The sequence below is a fragment of the Mandrillus leucophaeus genome, unplaced genomic scaffold (genome assembly GCF_000951045.1).
Source record: "Mandrillus leucophaeus isolate KB7577 unplaced genomic scaffold, Mleu.le_1.0 Scaffold410, whole genome shotgun sequence".
In the NCBI taxonomy this organism is placed as follows: Eukaryota; Metazoa; Chordata; class Mammalia; order Primates; family Cercopithecidae; genus Mandrillus; species Mandrillus leucophaeus.
This window is the reverse complement of record NW_012104366.1, coordinates 277071-296166: the sequence shown is the minus strand read 5'-3', so window position 1 is coordinate 296166 and position 19096 is coordinate 277071. Positions and strand designations below refer to the sequence as shown.

General features: G+C 47.3%; 1 protein-coding gene across 1 annotated transcript in view; it reads left to right on the top strand.

Annotated features, from left to right (window-relative positions):
* The window catches only part of SNX30 (sorting nexin family member 30), a 110665-nt gene that overhangs the window by 74026 nt on the left and 17543 nt on the right, over positions 1–19096 (top strand). The window contains exon 7 of the mRNA XM_011992462.1: positions 5381–5467. Within this exon, the coding sequence (XP_011847852.1) occupies positions 5381–5467 (87 nt within the window). The remainder of the gene's footprint in view (positions 1–5380; positions 5468–19096) is intronic.

The window sequence follows — 19096 nt, the reverse complement described above, 5'->3', positions numbered from 1 at the left end:
AAAAAAAAAAAAAAAAAATCAGAGAACAAAGAGCTCTTGGAAATTAAAACCATGATAGGAATAAAAAAATTAATAGAAGAGTTAGAAGAAAAAGTTAAGAATGTCACATATAAAAAAAAACCAAAAGAGAATTGGAGGAAAAAATATGAAAATTAGAGGATTAGACCATCTGAATAACAAGCGTGCAGGCAGAGAAACAGAAATGGGAAGTATCAAAGAAGCCATTCAAGGAAAAAGACCAGAAGGGAAGAAATAATGTATCACTGGTTGTTCTGCCTGATGAGATTATGTATGACTTCTCCCCCTCCTTTAAATTTTCCAAATTGTATGTAAAAATATCTCTTAAAATGAGGGGGTAATACCAACATTGCCCCAGGACATCTAAATCACAGGTGGTTCTGGTTTCCATAGAATGAGTGTGTAAAAGGAGCATGTTGAAAGGGGTAACCTGAACTCAGTCATTTAACCAGAGCTGGTGCTATCACTAGGACCAAATCAGACTCATTTTCCTGCCTGCAGGAAAGTGCCCTTCTAGAGGGCTGCCCTAAGCCGCAGGACTATGTGGGTATTTTATTTTTATTCTCATTTGTTCTTTGTTAGTGAACACCCATTACTCTACATGAATTCCACTTGGGTCTTGGGTCGTCAGCCCTGGCCTACAGGAATATGAACCACCCATCCTGCTGTTCTCTACCGGGGGCTGAGCTGTTCCTGCTGCCTTGGTATCCTCTTCCAGCCTTGCATCCTAGCGTCCCTCTTCCACAAAGCTTTGAAGCTGAAAAACTTGGTGGGCTTGAAGAGGCTTTTTGATAGCTGCTGACCTTTGGCGCTGGGGCTCTTTTTCTGCCTTTCCCCCTCCCATAGTTTGTGAGCCCACAGCCTTGGCAGAGGAAGACATGTGCAAGAGTCTGGGGGTGGGGAAGGGACGCTGCGCTTTCCTGTAGATACTGACCACTGTGGTCTTTCTTGGGACAAATCCAGTGCAGATGTTGAAAGCCAAACCACAGAATGCATCTGTCATCCAACTCTTCTAAGCATTTTGTCTTTGTAGATAAAGGCTGTTTGATTAATATTTCATGGATGACGTAACTATAGACCTCTTAATGACTATTATTAATTTGTTACAAACATTTGGATGACAGATGTCATCTATGGGATGTTTCTATTGTTTAGCCTTTTTATTATAGAAAAATTCAAACATATCACAAAATAGAGTGAAAGCAATAAACCCACATCTATCCCAGCCATCCCACGTGGATCCCAGCCATCCTGCACGGATCCAAGCCATCCTGCGCGGATCCCAGCCAGCATCAGCAGTCGCCCACTCGTGACTCATCTGGTTCTGTCTCTCTCTAACGCTGCTCCCAACTCCCACCCCGTGGTTTAATTTAACACAAATCCTGAAATCATATTATTTCATACAGAAACATTTAGTATGTATCTCTAAAATACAAGCATTTTTTTTAAGGACTACCTAATTATGTTTAAATATCCAGTTAGTGTTCAGATTTCCCAGTTTGTCTCAGACACAGTTTCTGTTTATTTTTCCAAATTGAGATCCAGACAGGATCTATACATTGATTGGTATGTTTCTTAAATATTAAAAAATCCTTCTTTGTCCATTTATTTTTCCTTGTAATTTATTTGTTAAAGAGTCATTTGTCAGCCGGGCGCGGTGGCTCAAGCCTGTAATCCTAGCACTTTGGAAGGCCGAGACGGGCAGATCACGAGGTCAGGAGATCGAGACCATCCTGGCTAACACAGTGAAACCCCGTCTCTACTAAAAATACAGAAAAAAAAAAAAAAAAAAACGAGGTCAGGAGATCGAGACCATCCTGGCTAACACAGTGAAACCCCGTCTCTACTAAAAATACAAAAAAAAAAAAAAAAAAAATTAGCCGGGCGTGGTGGCGGGGGAGGGGGAAACCTGTAGTCCCAGCTACTGGGGAGGCTGAGGTAGGAGAATGGCGGGAACCCAGGAGGCGGAGCTTGCAGTGAGCCGAGATCGCCCCACTGCACTCCAGCCTGGGCGACAGAGAGAGACTCCGTCTCAAAAAAAAGAAAAAGTCATTTGTCTTCTCTTCACTGGAAAATAGAGATAGTAAAGTTCCAGATTATTAGGACCACTTGAAATCGCAACAAAATGTTCTAATGTTTTAAAAAAATAAGTGTCCGAGAGGAATTTATTCCATGTCTCTAATTAAAAGTCACCTTGTGAGCATGAGGCCGTCCTTGGGCACCCTATGTACAATTTTGCCTTCCCCAAACCCTTGGTACTTACCTTCCATTCCTGTTTTATTTTTCCTCCTAATACCCAGAGCTACCTACTGTATATTTTACTTGCTTCTTGTCTGCCTCTCCTCTAGAATATAAGCTCCACATGGTTTTGTGATTTGTTCTCTGCTCTATCCCCATCCCTGGCTAGATGAATGAAGATGTATGAAGGCAGGGCAGAAGCAGCGTGGGGATGGGTGTGTAGAGGAGGGCAGGTGGCGTGAAGCGTGAGGAGGAAATTCTCACTGTGCCCTTCGCCTTTTTGATGTGTCATATCCATGGGATGCCGATCCCTGTAAAGTTCCGTAAGAAGTTCAGATGATGACTCTTTTCTGCTTGTCATTCAATGATGGAGGGGCCTCTCTGCAGACGCTGGCTTGGTCTCTTGGCCTCTTTACCCCACTGCCAGCTCGGGCCTCATCTCAGAGCCACAGGCTGGTTTGACCAATTTTATCAATAGAGACTGGGCTGGGGACCCATCCTCTCAGAACATCACCAACAGCGTGCAAAGGCGTCCCAGTGAGGGTGGCGGTCGTCAGCAGTTTGTCTTGATTCAGAACACATTGTCCAACCTTTAGCGTGGTTGGATCGTGGGCCAGCTGCGAAGCCACATACTGGAAGGCAGCAAGAACAGCCTGAATGAGCCACTGCTGTGCCATGAGCCAGGTGTGGCCTTGAACAGGGCCTGCCACCGTCCCTTGGTCTCCTCATCTGTAGAAAAGGGATGATGCGCGTTGGCCTCTGCAGGGTTGCTGGGAGCCTTTTGTGCTGTCCGGCGATGCAGGGCTGTTAGAGTGGATCCTCCAGTCAGCCTGTGTGAGAGGGCAGCATTCTGGCCACGCTGGAAAACACTGAGAGACAGAGACCCTGCCTCTCCTGTGGGCCAGGGCAGGCCCAGGCTAACTGGATGACATAAATCTATAAAGGAAAAAAAAAAAGTACTTTGTGGACTTCATATAGCCCAAAAAAATAATCTAAATCTATTGGTCTGGTACCATCAGTAGTAAAAATCCTACTGGGGAGGGATATGGCTGGATCTGCAGGCTCCCTCATCTGTTTTGGGCATGGGGAGAGGAGACGCTTTTGGACTATTGTAGCTGAGTGGGGTTGATGCATCTCCCCCCAACCCCTCACAGTCCCAGGGGTCTTGCAACCCCAGCAGTGCCCCCAGGAAGCCCCAGGCTGGGCTGGCATTGTCTTAGGAGGTTCTTGCCACACTGACAGAGTGTGTGTCTCTGGGACAACTCATGCTCTTTCCTGGAAGCGCTAGTCTGGATATGTGGTACTGGATGTTTTTTCCAGTAAGGTGCTAGGCGTCCTGTGAAGGGAAGTGCACACCAGTGGTGAGCAGCCTGCACAGCCCCCACCCTGCCGTTCCATTGCACCTTGGGGAACCACATTTGCACGTCCATAGAGAAGAGGATTTTTACTACTGATGGTACCAGACCAATAGATTTAGATTATTTTTGGGGCTATATGAAGTCCACAAAGTACTTTTTTTTTTTTTTTTTTTACTTTATAGATTTATGTCATCCAGTATGGTAGCCACTAGCCATATGTGGCTCTTTTTAAGTTTAAATTCAAAGAGTAACATGAAATAAAAATGTAAACCCAGTTCCCCAGTCCTGCTAGCTTTGTTTCATGTGCTCAGTAGGCACGAGGAGGCAGTGGTTCCTGAATTAGTGCAGGTTATAAAACATTTCCATTATAGCAGAAAGTTCCATTGAACAGCACTGTAAATATTCCTTTTCAAAGATGAATGAGTGTGGGGAGGAAATGTCAGGGCACTTAGGAGACAGCTGAGTGGCAATTGACGGAAAATTATTGTAATTTTAACCTCATTTTCATTTCTTGATAAAATACTTCTCAAAGCAAACTTTTCAGAGGAAGACTTGAGATTCCCAGTATTGACACATTCCATTAAAAGGTTGAACCCGCAGCACTCTCAACTCTTCAGTTGCCTGTCACATTTTAGCACAGTCAGGGACACGGGGTGCCTGTGCTTAGCCAGGGGGTGACTCCTTCCTGCCCTGACTCCGCACTCTGCTGGAAGGTCCCCTACGGGGAAAGTGCCTGATTAGAAACTTTCATAGCAATTTATTTCTTTTGAGTTAGTGGAAAGGAAAGGTCTCATCACTCTTGGTTTGCCACTTGTGATTCTACTAAAGGAAGGAAAAAGAAACCCATTGATGAAACAGATACTTTTCTAGAAGGTCTGCTAGAAGCTTTTCTGTTTTGCTTAGTGGGTTCATAGCAGCAGAGCTCAGACGAAGTGAGGGGAGCCCTGGGCACAGATTTACGGGGGCATTCACTCTCAGTTGCCAACGTTGTACTACATGGGCCAAAGAGGGAGTGTCTCCTTACATTTTGCACTCCGGGTGCCTGGCTTGCCTCACTCTTGTCCCATCCTGAGCTGGCTCTCATGGGGCCCATTGACCCTTAACTCTGGTGGGCTGACTGCATGGTTCTAGGAATTCTGGACTTGCACATGTGTAGCCCCTTTAGCACATACAGACACATACTGTGTCTGAGCCTCTGTCACACTGAACCCCTCAGGTAGGGAGTGCATCTCTCTGCTCTTTCTACACCTGGATCAGAGTAGAGGACTAGTAAGTGGCTAATGAATGATTCAATGAACAGATCAGTCCGCTAGGGGTCCACTCACTGAATTGAAGAGTGAAGAGTTCTCTTAGACTTTTCCTTTAAGATTTCAGAGAACATCTAGCATTGTAGCCTGCAAAGCTCCACATTTCTGCACAGCTGGGCTCTGGCTGCACACAGTGAAGCGGAGAGTCCTCCCAGCAGTGCGACAATGGATGGGTGCTGTTTCCCCTACTTGCCTTTTCCTAGAATTTCTTTCCTTTCAGCATCAGGGTTTAGTTACTTTACTAGAAACCCCAGCCTCAGGAGTGGTTCTCTTCTCTTTCCTCCTTTCCCCTGCTTCCTCCAGAGTTTCTGCCATGGCCAGACTGTCCTAGAAGCACATGGCTGGGCCCGGGGTAGGCCTCAGTTTGGGGAGGCGTGGGGGAAAAGCAGCAATCACCTGGGAGTGGGAGGCCTCTTTGTGGACTCGGTGTTACATGCTTCTCTTCTCTGCCTCCCACAGAGTGTATTAAAGAAGAGGGACCAAGTTCAAGCAGAGTACGAAGCCAAACTGGAAGCTGTGGCTCTGCGGAAGGAAGACCGCCCCAAGGTCAGGGAAGCCACCTGGGAAGGGCTGCAAAGCTGTGGTCTCCCTGCTGGTGCTAAGGAAATTCTCATCTCTAGATCTGTGTGACTGCGCGTGGTCAGTGCCGGCTGGGCTACGTTGATGAAGTTGCCCTTTTTCACTCCCTTTTCTGTCCTACTTCTGCGAGTTCCTAGTGTTCACTTGGGATTGAGTTTTCTACTGTTTCCTGGGCCTAATTTTTTTTTTAAAGACTTAACAGCTCTGCCATTCATCAGCAGTTCCTTGCTCCGTAGAATGGCATTGCAGAGAGGAGGAAAGAATAGCCTAGATCAGTGCTTTCAAAGTGTGGTTCATAGGCCCACAAACTCTACAATCCATGATGAGGAAAGTATAGAAGCACTTGGAAACTTCTATAGGAATTTGATGTTGCTGCAGAACCAGTTGTACACATTGTGTTGAACACTCAAGACGAGCATGTTAAACTCACGTGAGGAGTTGCGCGTGGAGCAAGCTGCATGCTGGTTCTGCACAGCAGGACTACAACTTGGTCGAATTGGGGAAAAAAGCCAACAAAAAGTGGCCCTTTACTCCCCAGAGTTTGAGCACCACTAGCCTCGCTTGTCTAGGATGCCTTCTGGCTCCAGTGTTTGTAACTGCTCAGTGGGTTCACCTTGCCCGCTGCCTAGACAGAGCTGATTTATCAAGACAAGGAATTTGTAATGGCGTAAGAGTAATTCATGCAGAACCAGCTGTATGGGACACTGGAGTTTTACTGTTATTCAAATCATTCTCCCTGAGCATTTGGGGATCAGAGTTTTGAAAGATAATTTGGTGGGTAGGGGCTTAGGAAGTGGGGAGTGCTGATTGGTCAGGTTGGAGATGGAAATATAGGGGGTGGAAGTGAGGTTCTCTTGGGGTCTTCTGCTCCTCGGTGGGATTGCAGAACTGGTTGAGCCAGATTACCACCTGGGTGGTGTCAGCTGATCCATTGAGTGCAGGGTCTGCAGAACATCTCAAGCCCTGATCTTAGGTTTTACAGTAGTGACGTTATCTCCAGGAACAATTTGGGGAGGTTTAGGCTCTTGGAGCCAGAGGCCGCATGACCCCTAAACCTTAATTTCTAAGTAGCTAATTTGTTAATCCTGCAAAAGCAGACTGGTCGCCAGGTAAGAAGGAGGTCTTTTCAGGAAAGGGCTATTATCAGTATTGTTTCAGAGTCAAACCATAAACTGAATTCCTTCTCAAGGCTAGTTCATCCTACGCCCAGAAATGAACAAGGACAGCTTAAAGGTTAGAAGCAAGATGGAATGGGTTAGGTCTGATCTCTCTCACTGTCATAATTTCCTCAGTTGTAAGTATTGCAAAGGCAGTTCTCTGTTTTGGGTCTAGACAGAGGATCACAGTTGTAAAAATGCATCTGTTGTATTGGTCACCCTGTTTGTTGTCTTTCTCTTCCCTGAGCCGGGATTAAAAATGAGTAACAATGGCCAATATGCAAGTGCTTGCCCTTGCAGTGTGCTAAGCACTCTCGCTATCTCTTGCACAGACTCACAGCTGGCCCTCCAGATCCATGGGTTCCACATCTGCAGATTTAGCCAGTTGCAGATTGAGAGTATTGGGGGAAAAAAACCAATAAAAAATAATAATACAACAGTAGAAAATAACACAAGGAAAAAAAAAGTAATGCAGTATGGGTTGCCTGTCTCTTATCCCAAATGCTTAAAATTAGAAGCGTTTCAGATTTTGGGATATTTGTGTATACATAATGAGCTATTTTAGGGGCAGGACCAAAGTCTAAACGTGAGATTTATTTATGTTTCTTATACACCTTATACACATAGCCTAAAGGTACTTTTATACAATATTTTAAATAATTTTGTGCATGAAACAAAGTTTTGACTGCAACCCATCACATGAGGTCAGGTGTGGAGTTGCCCACTTCTACCATGTTGACCCTCAAAAAGTTTCAGATTTTGAGCCAGGCACAGTGGTGCAGGTCAGTATTTCCTCTTACTGGGGAGGTTGAGGTGGGAGGATCCCTTGAGGCCAGGAGTTAGAGGCTGTAGTGTGTTATGATTGTGCCTGTGAATGGCCACTGCACCCCAGCCTGGGCAGTGTAGAGAGACCCCATCTTAAGAAAAAAAAGGTTTTGGATTTTGGGGCATTTTGGGTTTTCAGATTGGGGATGCCCAACCTGTATAACAATGGTGTACAAGGTATTTATGTTGTATTAGGTATTATAAGTAATCTAGAGATGATTTAAAGTATACAGGAAGCTGTGCATTGGTTATATGCAAACACTACATGATTTTATATAAGGGGCCGTTGTTGAACATTCACAGATTTTGATATCTCAGAAGTCCTGGAACCAATCCCCACCCCACCCCACCAGATAGCGAGGCGACAACTGTGTGTGTGTATGTGCATGTATGTGTAAAATCTCATTGATTCCATACCACAACCATGAGGTTTAGGTACCTTTATTATCCCCATTTGAGAGGTGAGCACACCAAGGCCCAATGTCACACAGCTAGCGCTGGTAGAGCTAGGATGGCACCCTGCCGTTTGACTTTAGAATCTTGCCACGTACCATTCCGTCACTCTGCCTCTTTTTGGTTTGTAAGTGGAAGGTATATTTGTTTTCAAAGAGGGGGGTGAGGATGGGGAACATTGGTAAGATAATAGCAAGGACCCGCATTTCAGGGAAATGGTTTGACATCAGAGCTGCGGGGTTTTCCTCTTTTGCCGTGGTTCCTGCTGTCGCCGCCATGCCAAGACATACCTGGAAAGGAACCAGCTTTGGAATTTGAAACTCACACCTCAGAAATGATACACCCTGGCTTTGTGTAGTGTCTTTAATGTTAATTGCATCACAGGATCACTGCAGTGGTCATCTGAGGCCCAGAGGGAAGACATTGTTCTTTCCCTGTTTCATGGGTGAGGAAATGAGGCACAAAGGAGCTGGACAAATTGCCCAGCCTCTTTGATGCGGAGTGGCTCTCCATCCTGTGCACGTTTGTTGTGTTAATTCCCGCATCACCGGTAGTGATCTACACCAGAGCGTAAAGGCTGCATTTATCTACAGAAAGGCAGATGATGAGGATTGGAACTGTGGTCACTGGCCCAGCGTATGCAGCTGGCACCCTCCCTCTGGTTCCTCCTGCCACAGCTGTTCTCCTTCTTCCATCCTGTTTGTCTGTCATAAGGGAGGTGACAGCAGAAATGCAGCCATATGCTCACAACTGCCCTCTGCCTGCCTGTGGCCTGCTCCACTGACGAGTCCTGAACTGGCCTGTGGTATTCTGGAACATCTGCTGAGCCATGTCTCGGTCTCATTTAAAGGATTGACTTAGGATGATTTATTTGTGTATATTTTAAAAGTTTCCTTTCAACGAAGGGATTTAAAGGGATGACATAGGATGATTTGTTTGAATATGTTTTAAAAGTTTGCATTTAGCCCGCAAATGTAAAGATGTAAGTCATTCACAGAAAAACAGATAACTGCATGATCTCACTTAATATGTGAAATCTAACAAAGTTGAAGTCATAGAAACAGAGAATAGAACGGTGGTTGCCAGGACTCAGGATGGGGGAAATCATGGTCAAAAGGTACAAACTTTCAGTTATAAGGTGAGCAAAATCCTGGGTATTCCATGCACAGTGTGGGTGGTGATAGATGTGTTCATTAATTTGATTGTGATCATCACTACACAGTGTGTACATGTATCAGATCATCACGTCATATGCCTGGAGTGTATATACTTTTATGTGTCAGTTACATATTGAAGGAAAAATAGAAGTCACTTTTCCTGGCTAGGGAGGGAAGGAGAACCAACAAGTTCTGCCACTGGCCTAGTTTGGAAACCGAGGATTCTGCATCTATAAAGACATCATGTGTGTGGTTCTGTAAATAGCATCTGTACAAGCTCAGCACTGAATACAAGCTTTCTCAGAGGCTGATACTGTTATTTAATATGTTCAGCCCTATACAGGACACATTCGTTTCCAAAGCCAGGAGCTGAAGGTTCGGAATAATAGGCCGAGTTAAGTCTTAAGCATGCCTAGCTTGCTGGCTGCTGGAAGCACACACCAGGCTTGGAGCAGTCTCGAGCAGAGCGAGACACTGGTTTTGGCGCCCTCATACCCCACAGCTGCCTGCCAGGGCTCCCGGCCTCACATTCCTGTGGGTCTGGGTGATTCCTGTCAACTCCCCGTGCTGTGGAAATCTTTGGCTGCTGCCATTCTCCGCCGTCCTGGACTCCACTTACCCACATGGCTCATCCTCTTGGCCACGGGAATTCTACCAGAGGCCGAGGGTTTCCTCCCCGTCAATGAAAATGACTAGTCAGTCCTGAACACACACCTGCGTTTTCCTAGCACACTGTGGCCAGGCCGTCTTCACCTTTTCTCTTCCTGGTGGGATGTTGAACCGTGCCACATTCACTTTGCTACTTATTTAGCAATTGTTATTTTTAAAGACAAAATGGATTGTCATGGTGGTGTGCCAGTGAGTGTAACATAACAGTGGCGGCAGCAGAAATCCTTTGCCACCTTTGGGTCTGGGGCAGCAGCTGCCTTGGTGGGCAGAGGAGGGTGCAGTTGGCAGCCTGTCCAAGTCCGGCACAGTTCAAGCACGGGATTTAGAATCGGAGGGCCCTGGGTTCAAAGCCCAGCTGTGCCCCAGCTTGCCTGGATTCGCTCCTCAGCCTTTGCGGGCCTCCGTTGCCTCACACACGTGATTGTTGTGATGCCGTAAGGTGCTTGGCGTAGTGTCTGACGTCAGAAGTAGTGTCTGACGTCGTGACAGACGCTCCCTTGGAGGAGCCTCCCGTGTCCACACTGGCTGCAGTAGGAATGTGGCTGGAGAACTTTGTTTTCTGGGTTTGCTATCACATATTTTAAGAAGTCCCTTTTCTGACCACAATGTTTTAGACATTGTTTCCTGGGTCCTCAAGCTTCCCCTGCCTCCCTACCCCTCCACACACCTGTCCTCCCCAACCGCCCATCAGGAGGTTTGGTGGATGCTGAGGAAATGAGCAACTTAAGGTTTTTGCTATGCTTTGCCTGATGGGGTTGTGAGTTCATGAAGCCAGAGCTGCTGTTGACGAGATTTTTTTTTTAAAAGCCAGGGAATTCAGAAGTGGGTTAGGGCTGATTCTATCCCAGGGCTTCGGCCAGGTCTGTTGGGAACTGATAGTGGGAGCAAGGTAGCTCAGGGGACTGTCGCAGGAGTGCTGGGGAGGAGAAGGCCCCTGGTATGGGCATGGCCAGCAGAAGATCCGAGGGAGTCTGGGGGCTTACCTCGTTGTCAGGTAAAACCGAAACCTGAAAAACTTGCTCCAGATAATGAGGGAAAGTTGATTTCTGTGGAGTCATGGAGGGGCATCAAAATCTGATCACTTTTTTGTAACCCAGGGTAAGGAAGTGGCCTCACCTGTCTCCACGACCTTCCCTGTAAATTTCAAAGTGGGGTGATCCTCTTAGGGGAGTCCTAGAACGTCTTGGGCTGGAGGAGCGCGTGCTAAGGGCAGAGGGTGCGGAGGCCTCTGGAGCTGGGGAAGAATGGTGGTGTCCGAGAATGCAAAGTTTTGCTTTGTGGTTGGGCTAAGGCTGGAGAAAACTTGGCAGACACTGAGGTGGTGATTCCCAGGCAGATGGAGCTTTGGAGACTTGGCCTTCTCCATGTTAATTGTGAGGTTGGAGAAGCAACATGCACTTACGTAGTAGGGGCTGGCTGCCTTCTGCTGGACCTGTTGGACCACAACCTGGTGTACACCTTAGAATCTAACCCACCATGGAAGGTAGAGGGCATCAGAGCTCTTACAGAAGATGAGGAGAAGCTGAAGAATTGCATTTAGAACGGGACCGGGAGCATCTGCACCCTCGAATGACAGTGAGGGTAACGGAGAGGGAGCTTTTGCCTTTTCCTGTCTTCCATGTTGGACTCTTCAGTGCTAATACAGTCGGTATAACTAGCTCCAGAAAGAACAAAGAAGGGATGCCAGGGAGAAGGCTTCACAAAATTCCTAGTTATCTTCAAAAGGTAAAAAAAAAAGCAGAGTGCTGTTTTAGGCCCTGACTCACAAGTAGCCTCATCCTGGGTGCAGTGCCAGCTGAAGAAGTTTAAATGGGTGGTGTTGGAGTGCAGGTGAGGAGAGATGGGCCACGTGGAGGGGACCTGGGGTGTCGGTGTGGAGGGGGGCGGGTGCGTGGTGTGTGTGTGGGGCGGGCGTGTGGTGTGTGTGTGGGGCGGGCACATGGCGTGTGTGTGGGGAGGGCACATGGCGTGTGTGTGGGGAGGGCGCATGGCATGTAGGGAGGGTGTGTGTGGCATGTAGGGAGGGCGTGTGGTATGTAGGGAGGGCGTGTGATGTGTAGGGAGGTCGCATGGTGGGCATGTGTGTGGGGGGCGGGTGTGGTGTTTTGGGGGGCATGGGCATGGAGGGGAGTGGGACATTGGTGTGGGAAGAGTGGGTGTGTCGTGTGGAGGTGACTGGGAGTGGAAAGGTGCACAAAGGTGTTCCTCTGGTTGAGAGAAGAGCAGAAGGAAGGTGGAAATTGGGCTCTCTGGACAAACCTATTGAAGGCTGTAGACCTTGGACAGCTCTTAGAACCACCAGGATGGTGAATGTTCTGGAATGGGAAAGACGTGACAGGTAGCGAAGTGAGAATGCCAATTGTAAATTGGTAGCAGGGAGACTTCTACATACGGAGCTTCCGCAGACCAGAGAGTGGGGCCTGGTGTCTGTCATTTCCAGACCCTTCTGGCAAGTGAGGACCCTCAGTGTGGGGCAGAAGACCAGGTGCCTCCAGTCTGAGCAGGCGGAACTCCCCCAACCCCTCAGCTGACTTACGTCCCACTGCAGCCATCCTCTGCCAGTGTGGCGGTTCCCATGTGATAGATGGGGGCCCGGGGTCAGGGGAAGCGTGGAACTTAAGTGCCAAAGTTTACAAATGGCAGAGCCGGTATGGGGCCCGGGTGCATCTGGCACCAAAGCTGACGCCTTTCCCCAGGGCGCGGGCCCCAGCAGCTGTGCTCCCTGAGGGGGCGCCCTGCCTTTCCCGAGGCAGGTACAGAGAGTGCGTGTGGCCTTCCCTGGGGCTTCACTCTCATGTCATCGTGCAGGGGAGCTCGTGGCTCTCTTGCTGTCAGCCTCTCTGCTCCTCATCTCATGCCCTCACCTCTCCCTCCCTCACTCCCCACTGGCCATCCTCTGAAGTTTGTTTTTATCTATTATTAAAGAAAGCCTTCATTCAGAGAGCCGGTGACTTTCTATTTGCCCAATTCCATGGCTGCTTTTCAAACTGGACCCTGTCTCAGTGTATTCTTACCTGTTTTCACCTTATAGCTCAAATAGACAATGAAAACGCAGTTGCTGGAAGCTGGAGATGACCAGCCTGGGGGCTTTGGCTTCCCAGAGGGCAGGGGACCAATCTCGCTGCTACTCACACATTGCCAGTTAGAGAGCCCTGTCCCCTGCTCACCCAGCAGCATGTGGCTGTCACTGGTCCTGGAACCTGTCCCACAGTGGCCACAAGTTCCCCTCTCCCCAACGCTTTGGGATTATATCTGTCTTGTGTAGTTTGGAGATTTTCCTAACCTACGGTCATCATGAGAGCAGATTATGTGACATCTCCAACCCAGCTCCAAGAAGGAGACTTAGGTTGAGATTTCTGTTCTAGGGCCTGGAAATGCATGGCACATGGAAGGAGCTCAGTAATGCTTTTTTTTTTTTTTTTTTTTTTTTTTTTTTTTTTTGAGACGTAATCTTGCTCTGTTGCCAGGCTGGAGTGCAGTGGCTCGATCTTGGCTCACTGAGTAATACATTTTTAAATGAATGTTGGTGAATTTAAGTTACTATCCCATTCTCTAGCACACAGAAATGCACAGTCCCATCTACGTGACTCTTCTGTCATTGCACTAACAACCTGTATTCTGTAATGGAAATTATCATGAGAGATTGGGAACCAATGTGAAAAATGCAATTTTGTCCCATCTATATTGTCTTTTGATGTCTTATCTGGTGATATTTTTCCTTGGTGTCATGATAAGCAACACCCAACCATTAGCAGTGCTGTGCCATCTCAACATCCTTCAGACGCATGGTAGCACAACCGTAACAATACCTCAGTCACAAAAATTAAAACATTGAGATGAGAGGAAATGCTGAGGGTGGTGGCCCACACCTGTTATTATCTCAGCACTCTGGGAGGCCAAGACGGGAGATTGCTTGAGCTCAGGAGTTCCAGACCAGCCTGGGCAAAGTAGCAAGACCTTGTTCTACTCCAAATAAAAATATTAGCTGGGTGTGATGGTGCGCATTTGTAGTTACAGCCACTCTGGAGGCTGGGGCAGAAGGATCGCTTGAGCTTGGGAGATTGAGGCTACAGTGAGCTGTGATCGCGCCACTGCACTCCAGCCTGAGTGACAGAGCAAGACCTGTCTCAAAAATGAATAAAATTAAAAAGAAATAAAAGGAATGCTTAGTGTTACTGGTCAGTGAATTGATTGTTACAAGGACACTATCCAAAAAGAATCAAAGGTGAGAAGAATACACGCCTGAGCCTGAGTGTGAGTTGCCAGCACTCCCCTTCTTCGCGTTGGGGAACTTCACAAGCTGGTCACAGACAGCACACCCCAGTTCCTCTTATTTTCTTATGTTTAATCCCTCCATCCTCTTCTAACTCCTACTACCCCGGGCTTCTCTAGCTCTGTTCTCTCTGATTCACCACCACCTCCTCCTCCTGTGCCCGCCTTTCCGAGTGACTTTTGCTGAGTCCTTTATTAACCCTATACATGCTGGCTTCTCTGTGAGTTCAAACCTTGGGCCCTGCCTCCCTCAGCCCCACTTTTCCCTCCATATATTTAAAAAAGATTATATTGTGGTAAAATATACAGAATATAAAACTTGCCATCTTAACCATTTAAAAGTGTACAGCTTAGTCGTGTTAAGCACATTTACGTTGTTGTGCAATCGATATCTGGAACTCTTTTCATCTTGCAGAACTGAAACTGACTCATTAAACAACTCTCCATTCCCTGTCCTGCCAGCCCCTGGAAACCCCTGTTCTACTTTATGTCTCTATGACTTTGACCGTTCTAGATACCTCGTATCTTGAATAATATAGTATTTGTCCTGTGACTGGCTTATTTCACTCAGCGTGATGTCCTTCGTTTATCCATGTTGTAACATGGTAGAATTTCCTTCGTTTTTGAGGCTGAATAATATCCCGTATATATGGGACACACACACACACACACACACACTCATACATATACATACCGCATTTTGTTTATCCATTCATCAGTGGACATCTGTGTTGCTTTCATCTTTGGGCTACCATGAATAATGCTGCTATAAACATGTGTGTACAAATGTCTCTGAGACCCTGCTTTCAATTTCTTTGGATATATACTCAGAAGTGGAATCCAGCAGGATCATATGGTAGTTCTATTTAAAATTTTAAACTGTTTTCCATAGCAGCTATACTGTTTTATAATCCACCAACAATATACAAGGGTTCTAGTTTCCCCATGTTCTTACCAACATTTATTTGCTCCTATTTTTTTGAGACAGAGTCTTGCTCTGTCACCCAAGCTAGAGTGCAGTGGCATGATCTTGGCTGACTGTAAACTCTGCCTCCCAGAGACCTGCCAGGCTGGTCTCAAACTCCTGACCTCAGGTGATCTGCTCACCTTGGCCTCCCAAAGTGCTGGGATTACAGGTGTGAGCTGCTGCACCCGGCCTATTTTCTGTTTTGTTTTTTTTTTTTTTTTTTGATAGTAGCCATCCTGATGAGTATGAGATGCTATCTCATTGTGGCTTTGATTAGCATTTCACTAGTGATTATGATGTTGAGCATCTTTTCATGTCCTTGTTGACTGTTTATCTTCTTTATTTTTATTTTTTTGAGATGGAGTCTCGCTCTGTCGCCAGTCTGGAGTGCAGTGACACAATCTTGGCTCACTGCAACCTCCGCCTCCCTGAATCAAGCAATTCTCCTGCCTCAGCCTCCTAAGTAGTTGGGACTACAGGCACACACCACCACGTCCAGCTAATTTTATTGTATTTTTAGTAGAGACAAGATTTCACCATATTGGCCAGGATGGTCTCGATCTCTTGACTTTGTGATCTGCCTGCCTCAGCCTCCCAAAGTGCTGGGATTATAGGTGTGAGCCACTGTGCCCAGCCGACTGTGTATCTTCTTTGGAGATGTGTTGAAGTCCTTTGCTCATTTTTAAATTTGGTTGTGTATTCTTTTCCATAAGCCTTTATAAAAGAGCTACGTTTGATTTTCTTGTTATCTCACCCTGCTTTGTGGAGGGAGGCGTCACTCTTCCCCTGGCTGCAACTGCCTCCTTTCTCTGAGCTGTGGACCTGTCCTTCATTCTGAGCCTTTGGTGGCACTAGTGCCACCCTAGTCATCCGGACTAGAAACTTCAGGCTTCTCTCTGACTCCCTGTATTTTATTTCTCATGGGCAGCCAGTTGCCAAATCTGTCAGTCCTGTCTCCACCAGGTTGGTTTACTCCATCCTCTCCCTTCTGGTGTTAGAGCCACCACCCTGGTTCCAGGGTGCCCAGTGCAATCTCATGCTAATATATAGTTTGGAGATGATTCATCTCTGGTGTCTAATGAAATCTCAGGGTGGGGTAGCATTGGCAAAGGGTGGCATAATGTTTGGGAGAACATATAATAATATAGTTTGTATTTGGAAGATGAAACCCTTTTTCATAACACGTGAAATAAAGCTTGAGGAGCAATGCAAAGGGTAGATCATCTTTTGTGAACAGCACATTATAATATTGATAATACTGATAGAAGCTAACAAATGTTTATTGAGCACTTACTATATGCCAGGCACAAGTGTGTCACAGGTGCGCAATGACTATCTGGAACCAGTGTTGCGGGCATAAGAAGAATTTACCAAGACAGTTGTAGGTAAAGAAAAACAGATTTATCAGAGAAAGTAGGAAAATACATTGCAGGAGTGCAACAGGCAGATCAGCAAGAAGGGAGCTGACTGACAGGAAACAAAGGCTTGCTGGGGATTTCATAGAATGGTGCTTGTGCTGTGTACTGAAGGGGGCTTTGTGCAGTGCTGGTAGCTCCAAGGTTGAATGAGCAAACTTGCATTTTTCTATTAACTGCGAGTCTGGTGATAGCTGGGTGCAGGAAGATTGTGTTATTAGTATTTGTGCAGGATATGTGTCCTGGACCATGAAGAAAGGCAGAAGTATACCTTAATCTGCCTTCTCTTTTTGCTTTCCCTTGGTCCTGCCAGCCCAACTCCCCCTTCCTAATTAGGATTCCATAAAGCGCTTAACACATATTAGCCTGTTTGACCTCATGACGACCTTGTGAGGCAGAGGATATTATTAGCCAGACAGAGAAGCTGAGGCCAGGTCCCAGGCCACACACCTGGTAAGTGGCAGGCGGGGCGTGCGAGCTAAGCTCTGGAAGTTTGATTCTAGAGCTGTCCACTGCAGCCGGAGGAAGCGTGGGGCTTTTTCTGTTCTCCGGAAGTGGGCATGAGTTAACTGGGCCTCAGGAAACCAGGCCTTTGGGACGAGCCCCAGCCTCTTCATTCCCTGCCACCCTCCGCCAATCTTGCGAGCTGCAGTTCCCTCTCCATGCCGCTGTGGGCCCTGCGGCCTGTGCATGATAACCTGCGGTAGGTCCCCGTGTCCTCTCCTTTGTCCCTTGCGTGTACTGCCAGTCTGGAGTGCCTTCCGAGTGGTCACACATCTCACATCTGTCATCTTTAAGGAGCCGCCTCAGTGCCGTTTCCTGCACGAGGCCCGATCTTCCCAGGTTGGCCTCCCTCTCCATCCTCCTCAGCATGCTTATCACGGGGGCTCCAGCGGAAGCGACAACACTTGCAACATCTCACTTCAGTGTCTAGGCATGTTCCTGTTTCTTCCCAACTAGACTGTAGGTTACGGGAGACAGGATTTGCCTGTCAGGACCCAAGCACTTTTGTATTCCTCAGTGCCAAGCACAGAATGTGTTGTGAAACTGAGAAGCCAAATATTTCCCAGACTGAGGCTCAGATAGTCATAAAACCCACAACCGTGGTTTAGACCCTAATTTTTGTAGGTCAGTCAGAGTTCCTATCTCCAGAACAGACCTGGGAATCTTTAAACCTGGGAATCTTTGCTCTGTAAAAAGTCCTCTGATTCAGAGACCCCAGCTGCCCTCTTCTCCACGTGTCCCAGTGAGGTTCTCTTTCCAGGCCTTTCCATTTTCTTCCCACAACAGAAGTTTCATTAAGCAAATAGGAAGTTGCTCATAAGCACCCTCTCCCCGATGCAAATATGAGCAGTGGCCAGGAGACAGGTGAGGGAACTGGCCTGTGCCTGTGGGAGGTGAAGCCAGCCAGAGACGCTGGCTCGCTGGGCATCTTTCCACTGAGGCTGATTCCTGGAGTGACTCTGGAGAGGCAAGACCGGGATACTTGGTTTTTATTTCCCTTTTTCCTGAGGTGACCAATAGTAATGGGTGGTCTTGGGAGGAGGCAGAAGAGAGTTAAATCATGACATCAGAAGAAAAACTCAGTCTCTGACCTGGTACGGTGGCTCACACCTATAATTCCAGTACTTTGGAAGACTGAGGTGGGAGGATTGCTGGAGGCCAGGAGTTCAAGACCAGCCTGGACAACACAGCACCACCACCACATCCTACTTATCGTAGAGATGGGCTTCTTGCTATGTTTCCCAGGCTGGTCTCAAATTCCTGACCTCCAGCGATCTTCTGCCTTGGCCTCCCAAAGTGCTGGAAGGCATGAACCACTGCACCCAGCCCAGTACTTTTTTTCCTTCTTCCAGAAGCTTACGTACTTTGAAGAAGGCCTCTTTCCCCGTCTTAACAGAAAAATTCCTTGCTTTTTAATTTCTTAAAGTGTCAGTTACCTCTTTCTCTCCAGCTTATCCTGGTTTCACCCATGTCTAGTTCCCCTGTCAGGCACATTCGAATTCGCTTGCCTTGGCTGTCTCTTCCCCGGCTCCTGTGTTCTACAGCCATCTCCACGTGGTCTGTGGAGAAGACGGCTGAGTACCCTGAAGGTGTCCAGCTCCCTCAGGCCTGTCTTTCTCATTGGCATCATTCTGGGTCAGCTCCTTGCCCATGAGGCCTGGGTATAAACCTCCTCGATCGGTGGAAATAGACTCCCAGTGGTGAGCCATGGCTTGGAGACAGTTTGGTTCATGGCCCCCAGCGCACCGAGCATACAAGGAAGACCTCACTTGTGGTTGGGATACATTTGGCAGATTGGGGATTTGACCTAGCTTTGGGCATGTTGGCTCCCTGGCCACCATTAGGGCCCAGTGGGGTACTTGAGTTAGGAGAGAGAAGCCAGCTTTCGGAAGTGCTACAGCCGCAAGGCCCACTGCAGCTGCACAGGATGGGTGAAACTCACCAAAGCAAAGTGAAAGTTGTGAAATTTCAAGTGACATAGTTCCCTTTTGAGAAAGTTTTGTAAACCTCTTTAAGAAAAACTTGAAATAGCCTGCTGTATATTTCTTCTTTGAATTTCAGACTTTTTTTTTTTTTTTTGAGACGGAGTCTCGCTCTGTCACCCAGGCCGGAGTGCAGTGGCGCAATCTCGGCTCACTGCAAGCTAGCCTGGGGAACAGAGGGAAAAAAAAAAAAAA